The 15,899-nt window shown below is 42.5% G+C and overlaps 1 protein-coding gene across 2 annotated transcripts in view; it reads right to left on the reverse strand.

Moving 5' to 3' along the window:
- NAGPA (N-acetylglucosamine-1-phosphodiester alpha-N-acetylglucosaminidase) overlaps positions 1–15,899 on the reverse strand; it is a 41,742-nt gene that overhangs the window by 11,994 nt on the left and 13,849 nt on the right. For both annotated transcript variants that reach the window (XM_075854192.1, XM_075854193.1), the window contains exons 5-10: positions 13,727–13,855; positions 12,677–12,882; positions 12,532–12,579; positions 11,095–11,223; positions 6,225–6,356; positions 2,463–2,544 (exon numbers count right to left, since the gene is read on the reverse strand). In XM_075854192.1, coding sequence (XP_075710307.1) covers positions 2,463–2,544; positions 6,225–6,356; positions 11,095–11,223; positions 12,532–12,579; positions 12,677–12,882; positions 13,727–13,855 — 726 coding nt within the window. The remainder of the gene's footprint in view (positions 1–2,462; positions 2,545–6,224; positions 6,357–11,094; positions 11,224–12,531; positions 12,580–12,676; positions 12,883–13,726; positions 13,856–15,899) is intronic.

The raw sequence follows: 15,899 nt of genomic DNA on the forward strand, positions 1-15,899 counted from the left end.
TTTATGCAAATGAGGCTTGCTAAAGTCCAACTGGGCGTGTTTAAAGTAAAAGGCCAACTGGGCGTGTATTATGTGCGTACATCGGGGCGTGTTTACTTCTTTTACTAGCTGGGCGTTCTGACGAGAAGTATCATCCACTTCTCTTCAGAACGCCCAGCTTCTGGCAGTGCAGACACAGCGTGTTCTCGAGAGATCACGCTGTGACGTCACTCACTTCCTGCCCCAGGTCCTGCATCGTGTCGGACGAGCGAGGACACATCGGCACCAGAAGCTACAGTTGATTCTGCAGCAGCATCGGCGTTTGCAGGTAAGTCGATGTAGCTACTTACCTGCAAACGCTGATGCTGCTGCAGAATCAACTGTAGCCTCTGGTGCCGATGTGGCCGACACGATGCAGGACCTGGGGCAGGAAGTGAGTGACGTCACAGCGTGATCTCTCGAGAACACGCTGTGTGTCTGCACTACCAGAAGCTGGGTGTTAACGAACAGAAGTGGATGATGCTGATTCGTTAGCATCATACACTCCCATTCCTAACACCCAGCTAGTAAAAGAAGTAAAAAACGCCTCGATGTACACACATAATACATTGTACTTTTACTTTTCAACACGCCCAGTTGTACTTTTGCAAGCCTCATTTGCATAAATACAAAAATGGTCATAACTTGGCCAAAAACGCTCGTTTTTTAAAAATAAAAACGTTACTGTAATCTACATTGCAGCGCCTATCTGCTGCAATAGCAGATAGGGGTTGCAATATCTGGTGACAGAGCCTCTTTAACTTCCACTCTCCTTTCCTCAGAGAGACTCTGCTGAGAAAATCTGCTGTTATGTTTTCTTTGCCTCTTACATGAACAGCTGTCAGGGAGAGGATGTTCTTTTCTGGCCAGAATAAGATCTGAGCTGCTACTTGGTACAGGATTTTGCTCCTGGCTCCCCGGTTTGTTCAGGTATGCCACGGTGGTTATATTGTCTGATAGGACCTTTATATGTCTCCCCTGCAGAGAAGATTGTACAGCCCATAGCGCCTCTTTTACTGCCGACAGTGGTCTTAGATTGGAAGAAGCTTTTTCTATGAGGGGACCCATAAGCCTTGGAGCAGAGAAGAGGATGTGTGGGCTCCCCAACCCCAACTGCTGGCATCTGTAGTGATTACTAGTTGAGAGCTTGGTCTCCAAGGGATTCCTTTCTGGAGATGACCTGATATTAGCACCAGTTTAGCGATATTCCCACCGCCGAAGGAACCTTTACCCTTTTGTCTAGGGGGGGGGGGATTAGTCCTTGTCCCACACAGAGGACAAACCGCTGCACTGGTCTTAAATGAGTTTGGGCCCAGAGGACTGCTGGAATCATTCAGGTTAGGCAACCTGAGATCGTCATAATCTCTCGGATGGAGTGCTGGTAAAGGGTTTCCCAGGTATAATACGGGCACCATCGCTTCCAGCAGACGTGCTATGTCCCTTCCCTTCGTAGTTCCTAAGTACTAGGGCCCTAAAAATTAAGGAATGTTCTTCTCTGGCCTGCACATCACGATGTTCTTTCATCACCTCATTACTAGTGCCATAACTTTTTTTTAATTTTTCGGTTGATGGAGCTGTGTGAGGGTTTGTTTTTTGCGAGACGGTCTGTGGATTTTATTGGTACCATTTTGGGACATATGACATTTTGATCACTTTTTATTTCATTTTTTGGAAGAGGAACTGACCAAAAACAAGCAATTACATGTTAACTGTATTCTGCGGGACGATACGATTAGGGCAGTAACACATTTATATACTTTTTTTCATGTATTGCAGCTTTTGAAAAATAAAATCACTTTTTAAAAAAAAAAAAAATCATCATTTGATTTCTGTCTCGCCATACACGAAGACTCACAGCTTTGTCCACGCAAAAATAAAAAAAGTAATATCAGGGATTTTTTTTTGTGGGACGGGCTGTCGTTTTTATTGGTACTATTTTGGGGTAATTGTGACTTTATGATCACTTTTTATTCAATTTTTTTGGGAGGAGATGTGACCTAAAAACAGCGAGTCTGGCGTTGTTTTTCAGATTTTTTTTAATTTATTTTTTTTTGAGTTTTCCCTGTGGGATACATTACGAAGTTTTACAGTTTGGCTCGTTACGGACGCACCTATACCAATTATGTATAGTTTTTTTTCATTTTTTCGCCAATAATAAAAAATGGCAATTTGGGGTTTTCCGGTCCTACCCGTTACAGCAGGGTGTCAGCTGTAACATACAGCTGACACTCGGCGGTGATTGTGCAGGCTCAGAAGCGGAGCACGCACCATCAATGCGACGTAACTGTACTGCGCTTTGTGGGAACCCCGTCCCGACAGTGACATTATATATATATATATATATATATACACACACACATACACGGTGGTTGTCAGGAAGGGGTTAAATAAAATCAAAAAGTAAAAACACACAGTAAATTATTAAATGGAGGTAAAATTCTTACTCGGTAAGGTAAGTTACTTTGGCATCAGAGGGGACAGCTTTCCACCAGGCTGAGTGTAACACGGATTCCATGCAGGAGCCAGCTGAAACATTATATAAAATAAAACAGATGGTAGCAGGAGTATAAGCCTCAACATTTCAATCTGAAATTCATGTAACATAAAGGGGCTGTCCGGTGTTTATTTATAGAATAGGAAATCATACAATTTTCTAATATACATGTATTCGATATGTGAGAAGAATTTCTCTCTTTCTTATCAGTGCCATAGCCTCCATTAAAAAAAAAGTAGTAATAATGGTAATAGCCCACAGATTAGTCCATACTAATGCATCGATAGGATAACTGAATAGACCAAAGATGGCATGAGTAATGTTTCCTTACCTGCGGTTTGCCGCAGCGGACATTCCAGCCGAAAAACTGCACTAGTATCTGGTGCGGTTTTTTGGGCTGGAATTCCCTGCGGGGACCAGGGCAGATACGCAGTGTACTTTTATGCATCGTATCCGCCCTGTGTGAACATAGCCTTATAGTAATAGTATTTTACGGAGAAGTATAAAGTATTTCTACCTACAGCAACATCTCATCATCATGTCATTCAGTGTCTGAGGAGCAGCTCTTAAATGGCCTACTCTGTGTGTTTTTAACTTTAACCCCTTAAGGACACGGCCAATTTTAGCCTTGAGGACAGAGCAATTTTTTTTACATTTCCCTCTTTGCATCCCGACGCTCATAACGCTTTTATTTTTTGTACGACGTAGTTGTATGAGACTTTGTTTTTTGCGGGACGAGTTGTACTTTATGTACGTACCATTTTTTGGTACAAATACATTATCGTTTAATTTCTATAAATTTTTAATTAGATTAAAATGCAGAAAAAAAGCAGTTGCGCAGCAGTTTTAATATTTATTTTTTTACACCATACACCGATCATCATAAATAATGGTATACATTTGTTGTACACGTTGTTACGGTCGTGGCGATACCAAATAGGTCTATATTATTTCATGTTTTTGGACTTATATTTTAAAAAGTTTATTTATTATAAAAAATGTGTGTTTCTGTGTATTTTATTTACTTTTTATTTATTTATTTACCATTATTTTTTTTTTACAATCATTTAACTTTTTTTGTTAATCCCATAAAGGGATTTATTATTTTGATTTTTATTTTGTAACTGCAATGTACTGGCATAGATCTATATGCCAGTACATTAGCCTGTTACTGATCGTACACAGGCAGTTGTTAGGACATACCTCAGTATGCCCTAACAACAGGAAATATGTTCAGACAGCCCTGGGGTCCTTCACTGGACCCTGGGCTGTCTGGCCATACGAGTTGTGGGCTTTGATCGCGTCACAGTTATATTCTGTGACGCGATCAATGTGCAGTCCCCTCTCTTTGAACGCCGCGATCAGCTGTCATCGCGGCGTTCAAAGGGTTAACAGCGGAGAGAAGATGTTTCTCTCCTCTCCGCTGTCAGAGCGGGGCCGTGGCTGTGTATTACAGCCGTTGCCCCGCTCTCGATCGCACACACAGAGACGGCAGAGACGGCTGTCACACAGGACGAGTATGCTCGTCCTAATGCGCGAAGTGCTCGCCGCTCAGGACGAGCATACTCGTCCTGTGTCGGCAACCAGTTAATAACATCACCTAGAGACAGGCAGCCATTTTATACATGTAAATACACACAGTGTTCCACCATTAGTGCTATTCACCTAGCCCATAAATGTGTCCTCTATATTGCCCCAATACATGTATGTAATGTAACCCTTTGCCTAACTGAATGCTAGCAGTCACATGGGGTGTGTGTGTGTGTGTGTGTGTGTGTGTGTGTGTGTGTGTGTGTGTGTGTGTGTGTGTGTGTGTGTGTGTGTGTGTGTGTGTGTGTGTGTGTGTGTGTGTGTGTGTGTGTGTTGGTCACGACTGACGCCAAGTTTAGTAATTCAGTTAGCCCATACATAGATGCATTACACAGGACTAATCTGCGGGCTATACCATTCTACAGTGCAGAGACAGGGTCTACCACACTGTTATAAAGAAGATATATGAGCAGAGTATCTAATACATGTATAAGAAAAATAAATAAATAAAAAAATGGGCAACCCCTTTAAATCCTACCGAACAACGCCCAAAAAACTCCCATGTTTATGTAAACATACATAAGCCTTGCCCATTTTGCATCAAAGTTTAGGGGCAGTCCAGCCACCAACTGAACTGTTGGAAGGTATGAGACTTCAATGTTTCATTAAAGGGACTCTGTCACGAGTTTATCAATTCCCTATCTCTTAACGAATCTCATATGCTAATGTGGCTCTAATAGCCAAATAGGAGGGGACTCTTTCTTTTCATTCTGTGCGGTGTAATGTTTTCTGTATGACGCTGTACAATCAGGATACAGCTTCTCTCCCTTCCCTGCCCAGCAACAAAGTGTGATCATATAGTATACAGCTTTCATTCCCGACTGTTTTCAACTCGTGAGATCTCCGGTTGTGTCACAGCTGTGTCATATGAAAGATTAGAAACTCATCTTTCATATGCCGCTGTTCTAGGTGGTCCACAGCTGGAGATATGGCTGTTTGAAGTGACCCCCTTCCCTCTAGACTGTCTCTCACACTGTGTGAAGCAGCTTCATGCTGATTGGACAGCGTCAGAGGCTGTGAGGTAGCTCCACCTTAGGAGAATCACTGCTGTTACCTCCCAGTTGTCTAATAAAGGCTCATTTACATATTTAGAAAAATGCTCATAACTTTGCAAATAATAAACGTTTCTTAAAACAAATAACACTGTAGTTATCAGCATCATAGCGCCTATTAGGGCTCATTCAGACGAATGTGAATAACTTCCGTGTGCTGCGCATGGAAATCACGCGCAGCACACGGACCCATTGATTTCAATTGGGCTGTTCACACATGCAGTTTTCACTCAGCGATAGTCCGTTGCGTAAAACTCACTGCATGTCCTATATTGGTGCGTTTTCACACACCTACGTACCCATTGAAGTCAATGGGTGCGTGAAAACCACGTACCGCACACGGATGCTCATCTGTGTGTGGTAGGCGATTTGAGCATGAATTAAATTGAAAATAATAAAAAAACAAAATCTGCTTTGCGAGTGCGTGAATAACGCAGGCCACTCGCAAAGCACACGGATCTATAACGCAACACATACGGACCAGATTCACGGATGCGCTCGTGTGAATGTAGCCTAAGGCTAGTTAGGAAATAGGGAATCGATAAACTGGTGACAGAGCCCCTTTAACACTTTAGTGACGTATATATAGGACTGCCTCAATTTTTTGAACTTGCACTCGTCCCATTCTGCCCTAGGTGATTTTAATTAGTTTGACGCCGGTTCCTACCATGCCAAGATATATGTAGTCCCAGTTCTGGGTGTATGTGCAGCGTAGGTTCCCACCTCAGAAATCGCCTTGTCATGGCAGGTGGGGTCACACAATTTGATCAAAATGTGTGCTAAGAACCTCCCTATTGTAAGTAGATTTAGGTGGAATGCATATTTTTTTGATACTTTGCGGCTTAGGTGGCATTAGTGTTCGCAGTGTGCTGTCACCATTTTTTGTGTTATATATATATATATATCCAGTCAAAATGTAAAAATCCGCTCCAAAACCGCCTGGATTTAGAAGCGGTTTTCTCTTGAAATCAGCCTTGTATTTTTCTGCCATATGAACCTATCAATCTATGTAAAAATATAATATTGATAAATTATATTACCACAATCTTGAATGATAACGTAAAACAAACCTTTTGATAAAAGCTGAAGAGTTCTGTGCTCATTGGTAAAGTTGCAGCTTCCGGTCACAGGATGGCAGTAACACTGTTTCTCACAATGGCAATGCTCCTGGCATCCAAAACCATAAAACCCAAATGGACACACTAAAAAAAATAAAAACATCTGTGTTAGATACAGAACAGGCTACATACGGCATTTTCAGATTACACATATGTGCTTTATATCATGTGTGAATACGTTCATTTTTTTAAGGTCATTTCTCATTTCCTTACTATATCATCTATTCAGATATTGATGTGATGAGATATGCATGCTTATACAGTTTATAATAGACCCAGTGGCGTAACTACCGCTATAGCAGCCGTAGCGTCTGCTACGGGTCCCACATCATGAGGGGGCCCGTGCCACCCGCCGGCCGGAGGCTCCGCCAGCAGCCGCTATGGCTGCTATAGCGCGACGCCACTGAAGGGGTTGTTCCTACAAAAGACATGCATCCCCTATCCACAGGATAGGGGACACATGTGTGATCGCTGGCAGCGATAAGGAGAATGGGGGACCGAAAGTCCCCTGAAGTTCTCCATGACAAACCTCAGACTTCCGGGGTCTGTCGGCAGCTCCATAGAAAGGACTTGTGCATCGGTCGCGCTTGCGCGCATGCGTGACCAGCGCTCCTTTCATTTTTATTTGAACTGCGCAGACTCCGGAAATCCGAGGTTTGTGATGGAGAACTTCGGGGGACCCGTTCTCCTTATAGCTGCCAGCGATCACACATGTATCCCCTATCCTGTGGATAGGGGATGCATCTCTTTTGTAGGACAAACTATAGGCCATTTTTTATTTTTTTTAGGGGGGCTATATGGCGTTATCTACAGGGGGAGGGCTGTATGGCGTTATCTACAAGGGCGCTGTATGGTACCATCTATAGGGGGCGCTGTGTGGTGGAATCTATAGGGAGGCACTATCTACAAGGGGGGGGGGGGTTGTGTGATACCCAGGGGAGGGGGGGCAGAGTCAAAAGTTTGCTATGGGGCCCAGTCTTTCCTAGTTACGCCCCTGAATAGACCCAACTTTCACAATCTTGCTCACAATGTGGTGTGTACACAAAATAATTAAATGGGTTTTCCTAGATCATTTATCACCTATTCACAGAATAGATGCTAAATGCCTGATCGGTGGTGGAAATCCAACCACTGGAACACCAATCCTGAGAACAGGGGTCCTCGAGTGCCCCATGTGAATGGAGCAGTACTGGGCATGCTCTACCACCGCTCTATTCACTTTCTATGGAGCACTTTAGCTACTACACCTTGTTCCAAATTATTATGCACATTGGATTTAAGTGTCATAAACATTTAATTATTAGTTTTTCAATTAAAGAGGCTCTGTCACCAGATTTTGCAACCCCTATCTGCTATTGCAGCAGATAGGCGCTGCAATGTAGATTACAGTAACGTTTTTATTTTTAAAAAACGAGCATTTTTGGCCAAGTTATGACCATTTTTGTATTTATGCAAATGAGGCTTGCAAAAGTACAACTGGGCGTGTTGAAAAGTAAAAGTACAACTGGGCGTGTATTATGTGCGTACATCGGGGCGTTTTTACTACTTTTACTAGCTGGGCGTTGTGTATAGAAGTATCATCCACTTCTCTTCAGAACGCCCAGCTTCTGGCATTGCAGACACAGCCGTGTTCTCGAGAGATCACGCTGTGACGTCACTTCCCCAGGTCCTGCATCGTGTCAGACGAGCGAGGACACATCGGCACCAGAGGCTACAGATGATTCTGCAGCAGCATCGGCGTTTGCAGGTAAATCGATGTAGCTACTTACCTGCAAACGCTGATGCTGCTGCAGAATCAACTGTAGCCTCTGGTGCCGACACGATGCAGGACATGTGAGTGACGTCACAGATCTGCACTGCCAGAAGCTGGGCGTTCTGAAGAGAAGTGGATGATACTTCTCGTCAGAACGCCCAGCTAGTAAAAGTAGTAAACACGCCCCGATGTACGCACATAATACACGCCCAGTTGTACTTTTACTTTTCAACACGCCCAGTTGTACATTTGCAAGCCTCATTTGCATAAATACAAAAATGGTCATAACTTGGCCAAAAATGCTCGTTTTTAAAAAATAAAAACGTTACTGTAATCTACATTGCAGCGCCGATCTGCTGCAATAGCAGATAGGGGTTGCAAAATCTGGTGACAGAGCCTCTTTAAACTCATGGATGGTATTGTGTCTAAGGGTATGTTCACACGAGGGCATCCGTAACGGATGAAATTACGGGGATGTTTCAGCCTGAAAACATCCCCGTAATTTCAGCCGTAACGGCATGTGCAGGCGCTTGAACGCCGCGTCCATTACGGACGTAATTGGCGCTGCTATTCATTGGAGTCAATGAATAACGGCTCCAATTACGGCCAAAGAAGTGACAGGTCACTTCTTTGACGCGGGCGTCTATTTACGCGCCGTCATTTGACAGCGGCGCGTAAATTACGCCTCGTGTGAACAGACAAACGTCTGCCCATTGCTTTCAATGGGCAGATGTTTGTCAGCGCTATTTTCGGACGTAATTCGGGGCAAAAACGCCCGAATTATGTCCGTAATTAGTGCGTGTGAACATACCCTTAGGGCTCTTTGGATCATTGTAATCAATCTCAGACACCTGTGATAATTAGTTTGCCAGGTGTGCCCAATCAAAGGAAAACTACTTAAGAAGGACGTTCCACATTATTAAGCAGGCCACAGGTTTCAAGCAATATGGGAAAGAAAAAGGATCTCTCTGCTGCCGAAAAGCGTGAAATAGTGCAATACCTTGGACAAGGTATGAAAACATTGGATATTTAAAGAAAAATTAAGCGTAAACATCGTACTGTGAAAAAATTTGTGGCTGATTCAGAGCACAGACGGGTTCGTTCAGATAAAGGCATAATGAGGAAGGTTTCTGCCAGACAAATTAATAGGATTAGGAGAGCAGCTGCTAAAATGCCATTGCAAAGCAGCAAACAGGTATTTGAAGCCGCTGGTGCCTCAGAAGTCCCGCGAACCTCAAGGTGTAGGATCATCCAAAGGTTTGCAAGTGTGCATAAAACTATTATTCATGACAATGCACCATCTCATGCTGCAAAGAATACCTCTGTGTCATTGGCTGCTATGGGCATAAAAGGAGAGAAACTCATGGTGTGGCCCCCATGTTCCCCTGACCTCATCCCTATTGAGAACCTTTGGAGCATCCTCAAGCAAAATATCTGAGTGTGGGAGGCAGTTCACATCAAAACAGAAGCTCTGGGAGGCTATTCTGACATCCTGCAAAGATATTCAAGCAGAAACTGTCCAAATACTCACAAATTCAATGGATGCAAGAATTGTGAAGGTGGTATCAAAGAAGGGGTCCTATGTTAACATGTAACTTGGCCTGCTACGTTTTTTTTGATTGAAAGAGCTTTTGATTTCTGTAAATATGACCTCCTGATGCTGCAAATTCAACAAATTACCATTTTAGTTCTCTTTACAACCTTTAAAATGTTTTGATCTCTGTTGTGCATAATAATTTGAAACAGTGCATTTTGAGTTTTTTACTTCTAAAAAAAAAAATCTGTTATCATCAGGAGATTTGTTCAATGAAATTCGCATTATACTCCAACGGTTGATGGCTTGAAGATTATACTGACTGTCATTTGCATCGACTATTTAGGAAAATCAGCGAAAAATAACATTTTCATAATAATTTGGAACGCGGTGTAGAAGCGCAGCATTTTTTCTGCTGCATACGCATCCTCATTATTCTATGCAGCTCTGAATGGGCAGAAAGTGTTTAACCCCTTAATGACCGCCGATACGTCTTTTTACGGCGGTCATTAGTGGGCTTTATTCTAGAGCGCCGCTATTCTACGTCGCTGCTGTAGAAAAAGTAAACAGAGCAGGGAGCCGTGAAATCTCCCTGCTCTCGGCTGCCAGAGGCAGCTGAGGGCTGGGGGCGTCCCTGCTCTGCCGGGTGAGATCGATATTAGTATCGATCTCACCTGTTTAACCCTTCAGATGCGGTGCACAATAGCGAGCACCACATCTGAATGGTTTTGGAGAGAGGGAGGGAGATCCCTCTCATCTCACTGACACCCGGCGATAAAATCGCCGAGTGTCTGTGTCTTCTATGGCAGCCGGGGGTCTAATAAAGACCCCCAGGTCTGCCTGGAGCGAATGCCTGCTAGATCATGCCGGAGGCATGACCTAGCAGATGCCTGTCCGTTTTAAACGGACAGGCAGTAATACACTGCAATACAAAAGTATTGCAGTGTATTATAATAGCGATCGGAGCATAGGGAAGTCCCCTAGTGGGACTAGTAAAAAAGTAAAAAAAGTTTAATAAAGTTAATAAAAAAAAAGTGAAACAAAAAAAATGAAAAACCCACTTTTTCCCCTTACAAAATGCTTTACTATTAAAAAAAACTACAATAAAGCAAAAAAGTTACACATATTTGGTATCGCCGCGTCCGTAACGACCCCGACTATAAAGCTGTTACATTATTTAACCCGCACTGTGAACGCCGTAAAAAATAAAATAAAAAACAATGGAAAAATTGCTGTTTTCTGTTAATCCTGACTTTAAAAAAATGTGATAAAAAGTGATCAAAAAGTCGCATCTACTCTCAAATGGTACCAATAAAAACTGCAAGTCGTCCCGCAAAAAACAAGACCTTATACAGCTATGCCGACGCAAAAATAAAAAAGTTACAGCTCTTTGAATGTGACAATGTAAAAATGTAAAAAATGGCTTGGACATTAGGGCCCAGAATGCAAGCAGGGGGAAGGGGTTAAAAGCAAAGCTTCATGTTAGGTTATTCATTTCAAGTTTAGATGCGTGTGACAGAATATGCGGGGATTACCTTCTTCACAGTACAGTCCTGTGAATCCTGCTGGGCATTCACAAGTCCCATTAACATTGTAACATGTCCCATTGTTCTGGCAATGACACACACTGGTACATCTATCTCCATAGTATCCATGGTTACAAGCTGGAAAAGAAAATGCATATACTCCATAGTCACAGCACTCAACTAAAATACGTACATCTGTTTTATGTAAATAAAGCTTAAAGAGGCTCTGTCACCACATTATAAGTGGCCTATCTCCTACATAAGGAGGTGGGCGCTATAATGTAGTTAAAAGCAGATAGTTTTTCTAAATTTCTGAGCGATTTTAGCTTTATGCTAATGACTTTCTTGTGCCTGTGTGTGTTTGCGTGCGTGTTCAGCCAACAGCTATTGAAGGTGTATGGCCACCTTAAGTCCTGTCTGCCCAGCCTCTCTCCCCACTTTGTACTTTCCAGAATCATCTCCATCCTTTTCTTATTTAAGCCTTTATACTCTTTTTTTGCTCCACCTTTAAATGGATTAAGAGAATTCTCCTATAAATATTTAAGTGCCTATTTAAAGGACCAGTGTCACGAAAAAAAATTTTTTAGATCAATTTGACTTTAGTGTGTTATTAAACATTTTTTTATTTGTGTGTTTGTGTTTTACTTTTTCTTCCCTATGGGGGCTGCCATTTTTTTTTTTCCATTTCTGTATTTGTCGATTAACGACACATACAGACATGGAATACGGCACATACAGTCCCATAGTGAATGCGAACGGGGCCCGTTCCATCCACTATGCTGTACGCCGTCTGTGTGGGAACGGCGCATGCGCCGCTCCCACACAGTCCAAGTTGAACTGTGCGACGTCCGGCGGCATTTTCCTGTGGACCGGAAGTCGCGGCCGGACAGTAAGATTACTACTTCCGGTCGCGGCTTCCGGACTTGTGCACTTGGAGCGGCGGTAGCAGACTGAGCGGACGGACCGGAGGGAGCGGCGGCGGCAGGAGCAGGTAAGTTATTTCTGTGTATGTTCGTGTTTTAGTGTGTGTTTACTACTGTATGTTAACCTACTACACTGTGTGTTAGCTCAAAAAATGGCGACACACAGTGTAGGAGGTTTGACCGTTCAATCCCCTCGTTTCTCCCGGCACTAGCCAGGATAAAGGAGGGGGGATTCTGAGAGCTCACTAGAGCGAGTGAGTTTTCTCAAATTTTGAAGCATAAAGCAATGTGGTTGCTTTACCACATGCAATGCTGCAATTTTGGGAATTGCTCCATCTAGTGACCAGCGCTGGGAAATATTATAAATTATAAATCTAATTTATAATATTTCCTGACTCGTGAAAAAAATTAGAAAAATGTTTAATCACCTATACACTAATTCTTTAACTAAAAAAAAAAAAAAAACACATTTTTTTCTAGCGACACTTTCCCTTTAAATGATGACAAATGGAGTCTAGTTTACCACTGTTGCAGTTATTGTCCATCCAGCCAGGGTCACAAACACATCCAGCTGTAAATAACGAAGAAGAAGTAGAAATTACAAAAACATTTACAGAGAGGTCACTAGAATAAGTATACCACACATATACAATAGAGGAGATACATACTTGGGGTGCAGGTACCATGTGAACTACAGTTTGACGGTCCACAGTTTAGTACTTCACAAGAACTCCCTGTCCAATAGCCTGTACAATGACACTCTCCTGCAACACACTCTCCATGGAGTCCACAGTCTGGGGGATTACAAAGGGGTTCATGGACACATACAATTGTAGACACACTCCGCGGGCATCGCCACATTGAATCGAACGAACTGTAGACATAAATTAAAACTATTAAACCAATGAAATTAAGACCATAAAACAATAAAAATTTAAAAGAAAAAAATTCTATAGATGTATTGCATTTCTTCTTTACTTAAAGGTGTTGTCCAGTACCTAAAAATACCACAGCCCTCTCCCATTGAAGAGAATGGGAGAAGGCTGAAATACTGTGAAATTCCGTTACAAGCGTGTCGTCGATTCACAGTACAAGCAGATAAGGAATAAGGGGGAATTAGCCATCGTACAAGCGCTGCGGCCCCTTCAAAAACACCTGATCAGCGAGGGTGCGGGGATTCAGACCCCAACTGATCAGATATTGACGGCCTATCCGGATTATAGGCCATCAATTTTTAGAAAAAGGACAACCCTTTTTAGTTCTAGATGGCTCACAGCACCCTACACTCAAATTATTTTTTTTGTCGAAATTTTTGTTGAGCTTTTTCTAATACATACAACAATGACAGTATGCAAGAAGGGTGCAAAACAGAGACCTTAATGAAGAAGGCATGGTATACACTCACTAAAATAAAAATGTAAATACAAAAATCTGTTGCCAACTGGAAACCATCAACATGTTGACAGACCGGTTATAATGTGTCTCGTAAGTAATGTAGAACACTGCTTTTCTAAAAGGCTATGGACAGGTTTTGCTAATTAGAACATCAATATCTTATTACGATGTATTTAAATCAGACTATATGCAGACTTACACAAGGCATAAGGAGTATAATGTCATATTAACAGAAGATAAACTACAGGTAGCAACAGCAGAGGTTGTAAGAGTAGCCTTGATATAGATATTTCAGATCACAGAGTGCAAATATTCATACACACCAGTGATCAGATGGATAGCTGGCAAGCGTCCCATTAATAACCAGAGTAGCAGATCCTCCACCATCCAAGTTTATAGCATTAACAACTCCTTGATTCTTTAGAAAATCAGCCACCTCCCACAAGTTCATGCTAAAAAAAAATAAGATTTTTTTTTTTTACGTGTGACCATATAAAATGTGAATATACATATAACACAAATAGTATTACAATATAAAGTTGTAAAACCAGATGTACAGGTACTTCTATATTCCTATGTACTCTAATATCCTGTTTATGCCTGCACACTGCAGGCAGTGGATCAGTCATACTATAGCAGGTACTATTGCACTGTATGTCATGTTCACCCAGTGTGTAAAAACATATTCACGTTGTGTGGGACAGGTCACTTTTTGAGGCGAGCTACCTCTTTCCCCCTAATCTTAAAGGGGTTGTCCACGACCGGACAGCTGATGAGCTATCCACCAGTGGATTGGTCATCAGTATATTATCGGTGGGGGTCCGACACTCTGATCCCGCACCAATCAGCTGCTTCCGGGCACCAGACGTCCATGCCGGAAGCAGATGGCTCTGGTCACAAAATAGCAGCAGAGCTGCATTACTGCAGCTCTGCTCCTATTCAAGTGAAGTGGAGCAGAGCTGCAGTTCTGCCGCTATGCAGTGGTCGGAGCCATCTACTTCCGGCTCCAACTATTGCATACCATTCAAAACATTCGGCGCCCACAGGCAGCTGGAGAAGCTGATTGGAGCGGGGTCTGTGTGCCGATCATATACGGATGACCTATCCGGTGGATAGGTCATCTCAGCTGTTCGTCGTGGAAAACCCCTTTAAAAGGGAATGTGTTGCCAGCAAAACGTTTTTTTTTTTAAATTAAACATTTAGTGTGTAGGTGATTAAACATTGTTCACATTTTTTTTATTTTTTTCACGAGTCAGGAAATATTATAAATTAGATTCTAATTTATAATATTTCCCAGTGCTGGTCACTAGATGGAGCTATTCCCAAAATTGCAGCATTGCATGTGGTAAAGCAACCACATTGCTTTTTGCTGCAAAATTGGGAAAAAAGCACTCGCTCTAGTGAGCTCTGAGAATCCCCCCCTCCTTTATCCTGGCTAGTGCCGGGATAAACGAGGGGATTGAACGGTCTAACCTCCTACACTGTGTGTCGCCATTTTTTGAGCTAACACACAGTGTAGTAGGTTTACATACAGTAGTAAACACACACAAACACGAACATACATAGAAATCTCTTACCTGCTCCTGCCGCCGCGGCTCCCTCCGGCCCGTCCGCTCCGTCTGCTGCCGCTGGTCCAAGTGCACAAGTCCGGAAGCCGCGACCGGAAGTAGTAATCTTACTGTCCGGCCGCGACTTCCGGTCCACAGGAAAATGGCGCCGGACGGCGCGCATTTCAAATTGGACTGTGTGGGAGCGGCGCATGCGCAGTTCCCACACAGACGGTGTACACAGAAGTGGATGGGACGGGACCCGTTCGCAGTCCCTATGGGACTGTGGCTGCCGTATTCCATGTCTGTATGTGTCGTTAATCGACACATACAGAAATGGAAAAAAAAATGGCAGCCCCCATAGGGAAGAAAAAGTGTAAAAATAAGAAAAAGTAACACACAAATTAATCCAAACGTTTTTAATAAAGCACTAACATCTTTAACATATTAAAAAAAAAATTGTGATGACACTGTTCCTTTAAGGAAACTGGAGAGATTATATTGTATTATAAAATGAGTAGGACGATTTTTCCTTGTTTTCTTGCAATTTATGGTTATTCTTTTTTTATTACTTAGTTAAAAAATGAAAGGTGAATCTAGAATATGCTTGTCTTTGAACTGAAAAGAATCCTAAAGCTGGCCATTCACGTAAGAGTGATCGGCTGCAATGTGGCCAATTAATCGTTCGTGGTATAGTTCGTACAAATGATCCCACCAGCTACATAAAAGACAAGACTGGCCAAACTGGGAGTCACTTTTATAAAAAAAAACAAAAAAACTGACTCCATGTGGCTGGCGCAAAATGGCAAATGATAGGCCAACTTTTGCCAATCATGCCATACACAAGTAGTTTCGACCGACCACATCTAAAATGTTTTAAACTGGTTTAACACATTTTTGGCAGACGGAAGTCTATTGTCAGCCATCACGGACATTTTAACAAACAAGG

Source organism: Rhinoderma darwinii, chromosome 2 (assembly GCF_050947455.1).
Source record: "Rhinoderma darwinii isolate aRhiDar2 chromosome 2, aRhiDar2.hap1, whole genome shotgun sequence".
NCBI lineage: Eukaryota > Metazoa > Chordata > Amphibia > Anura > Rhinodermatidae > Rhinoderma > Rhinoderma darwinii.